The sequence below is a fragment of the Prunus persica genome, chromosome G4 (genome assembly GCF_000346465.2).
Source record: "Prunus persica cultivar Lovell chromosome G4, Prunus_persica_NCBIv2, whole genome shotgun sequence".
NCBI classification, from domain to species: domain Eukaryota; kingdom Viridiplantae; phylum Streptophyta; class Magnoliopsida; order Rosales; family Rosaceae; genus Prunus; species Prunus persica.
Window position 1 is genome coordinate 19,284,313 of NC_034012.1, and position 3,144 is coordinate 19,287,456.

At 37.6% G+C, this 3,144-nt stretch overlaps 1 protein-coding gene across 1 annotated transcript; it reads left to right on the forward strand.

Moving 5' to 3' along the window:
* Positions 333-2,259, forward strand: LOC18779995 (alpha carbonic anhydrase 7). The gene is made up of 6 exons (XM_007211926.2): positions 333-634; positions 771-988; positions 1,099-1,320; positions 1,487-1,651; positions 1,752-1,805; positions 1,966-2,259. The coding sequence occupies exons 1-6, from the start codon at positions 535-537 to the stop codon at positions 2,053-2,055; spliced, it is 849 nt and encodes a 282-aa protein (XP_007211988.2). The 5' UTR covers positions 333-534; the 3' UTR covers positions 2,056-2,259.

The following is a 3,144-nucleotide window of genomic DNA, read 5'->3' on the forward strand; positions in this document are numbered from 1 at the left end:
TATCTTTCCATGTTTGAACATTTTTCCTTCCGCCCTACCTACCATTTAAAACTAATAAACAAAAACTTAAATTTAAAAAAAAAAAAAAAAAACTGTAATTAAAGTCATTATAAATGTTTTTTTTGCCAACATAATGTCATTATAATTGAGTCAAACAGAAATTGGACCGAAAGACCTGTCTGTCTTCCTCTGTGTGCTTTTTAGTCGTTTTTCCTGATTGGGTGGGAAATAAAATAACGTGCGTGTTCTCTTTAGTTTAGTAGCAAATAATCATCTGTCTTCCTCCTAGTGCACTGTGCATGCCAACAAATTTCCATCTGTCTTGTCTTTTGGTCCTTTATATCATCTCCAGTCTCCCGTTCACACTCCTTCACAGAAACCGGTACGAAACTTCACCGTTTCGTCACTGTGTACGCTTTAAATTCATTCATATATGTAGATATGTTTATATATCCTCGATGTTAATAAAAAAACCAATCTGTCTGCATAAATCTGTAGCTCTCAAGTCTCACCTGCCAGCCACTGTGCTTAAACATGAAACCGCATCAAAGCAAACGCATCTCCATTTCTTCTGTGCTCCTCTTTCTAGTTTTATGCTCACAATATTCCACACCGGTCACTGCCCAAGAAGTTGGTGAGCATAATGAACTTAATTACATGCTCTTATTTTCCTTTTGTTTCCCTTATTTTACACAAAGAAGAAGATCGAAAGCGACTAAAAAAAAAAAAAAATACTGAACGGACGTATATGTTGTGATTGCATTATGCAGAGGATGAAAGAGAGTTCGATTATCTTCAGGGAAGCGGGAAGGGGCCAAAGCAGTGGGGAGAAATGAAGAAAGAATGGGCTGCGTGTAAGAATGGAGGCATGCAATCTCCTATTGATTTATCAAGCCAGAGAGTCAAGCTAATCCCCAACTTGGGCAAGCTCAACACCGCTTACAAGCCTTCCAATGCCACTGTCAAGAACAGAGGCCATGATATTTCGGTAATTTTACAATAATTTTTTAATTTAATATAGAATTATTTCATAATGTGTAAGAATATGTATGAAATAGTACATAGTTGTGGTTTAATTATCATATGTGGTGTTTGCAGATTGAATGGGTGGGCGACGCTGGATCCCTTAAGATAAATGGGACTGAGTATTTGCTCAAACAATGCCACTGGCACTCCCCTTCCGAGCATTCCATCAATGGAAGGAGGTATGACATGGAGCTCCACATGGTTCATCTAAGCCCCAATCCCAACGTTACGAATAAGATCGCTGTCGTCGCAGCGCTCTACAAGATTGGCCGCCCAGATTCCTTCCTCACTAAGGTACTCGTTCGAAATCAAATGTTCTTCTCGTTAACTCATGGAAATTGTTTTCATGTCAGACTGTACAACAAGAGAACTTTATCCATACATTCATAATTAATTACTTGACCTCTCCTACATGTTATGAAAAGAACCGTTCTCCTAACATGTTGCAAGTTGTGGGCAGTTGACAAGGGATATACAATCCATGACTGATCAAAAGGAAGAGAGAAGTGTGGGAATAATTGACCCTAACAAAATTAAAATCCCTGGGAAAAGCTATTACAGATACATGGGCTCACTCACCGTTCCTCCTTGCACCGAAGGCGTTATTTGGACCATCAATAAAAAGGTAATCAATTATGCCTAGGTCCATAGGCTCTCTCTGTTTATAATTTGGACCACCATCAAGTTTGTGTCCCTTTACCAAAATTTAAATTTCTCACACGCAGATAAGAACAGTCTCAAGAGATCAAGTAAAGCTATTTCGAGTGGCTGTGCATGATGTAAGTGCTTCAATTCTCTACTATATTCTTCAAGTAACGCAATGGGTTTGTAACTCAAATAGTTAAGAATAGCTATCCTTGTACTCGGGATCCTGTGTTTGAATCCTCGTTAAACATTATTAAGTAGTATCTAATGTTTGGCGTCTTAAATTGATTGCAGTATGCAGAGACGAATGCAAGGCCAGTACAACCACTCAACCTTCGAGAAATCCATGTCTACGACCAAGGCGCAAGGAGCACGAATAATTGAAGCTGTCTCACTTGCAGAGATTTAATTTATCACTACATTGATTCATTTATTTTATTTTATCAAGCTCATTAGCATGAATGTTACTTTACTATAATGGACATGTTTTCTTTCCCTCATCAAAGAAAACGTTTATATCTTCCTGAAGTGTCGGGAGCAGCCAAATAGGAGGCATCGAAATAAAATGAAAGAAACGTTTATATCTTCCACCATCAAAGAAAACGTTTATATCTTTCACTATCAAATGAAAGAAACGTTGCATAAACAAGGAAAATATATGAAAATAACCGACTGCAAAAGTCTTCATTGTCAGTGAAATAAATTAAATTGGGCCCAGATCTAGTTTCAGTTGTTACACGAAAGAATTGGGCCGCTGAAAACAGAGCTCATGTCAAAAATTGTGTCAAATCCAGCTCAAACTGCTGTTCATTTGGCTTACTTTCATCATTTCAAAAAAAAAAAAAGGGCTTGCTTAATTTTGTTGAAGATTTGGATTACAGAGGGAGCTAGAAGTTACAGAGAAGGATGATGATAGAAAGAGCAAAACAGAGAAAATATGTAAAATGTTCTCTGGTACAATCTTCTGCCAAAGAATGCAGAGATCACACCTTTTGTATTCATTCTCATTCTTTCATTACATCAGCCAATCACCTCCATTCTGTTAGGAGAGCCAATGTGAATGTGACACATGGCAATACAAAGGCTAAGAGCCGTTGGAAACTATCGGACAGCAATACACCTTACACTTGGCATATGAGCACAAGTCACTCAACTAACACAATGCTTAATGAAGCTTTTAGAAAGAAAAAGAAAAGACTAAGTAAGTTACTGACTAACTAGAAATTAGCTAGTCAATTTACATTTCAACACTCCCTTCTAAAGTGCTAGCTGATTTCACACCAAGTAGGCTTCTCAAATAACTGAGTCTGTCCTTGGGAAGAGCCTTGGTAAAGATGTCAGCTATTTGTTCTTCACCTTTGCAGTAGACCAAATCAATTTCTCCATTTTGAATTGCATCTCTGATAAAATGAAACTTCCTACGAATATGCTTACTTCGTTGGTGAAAAACAGGATTTTTAGACATGGCTATGG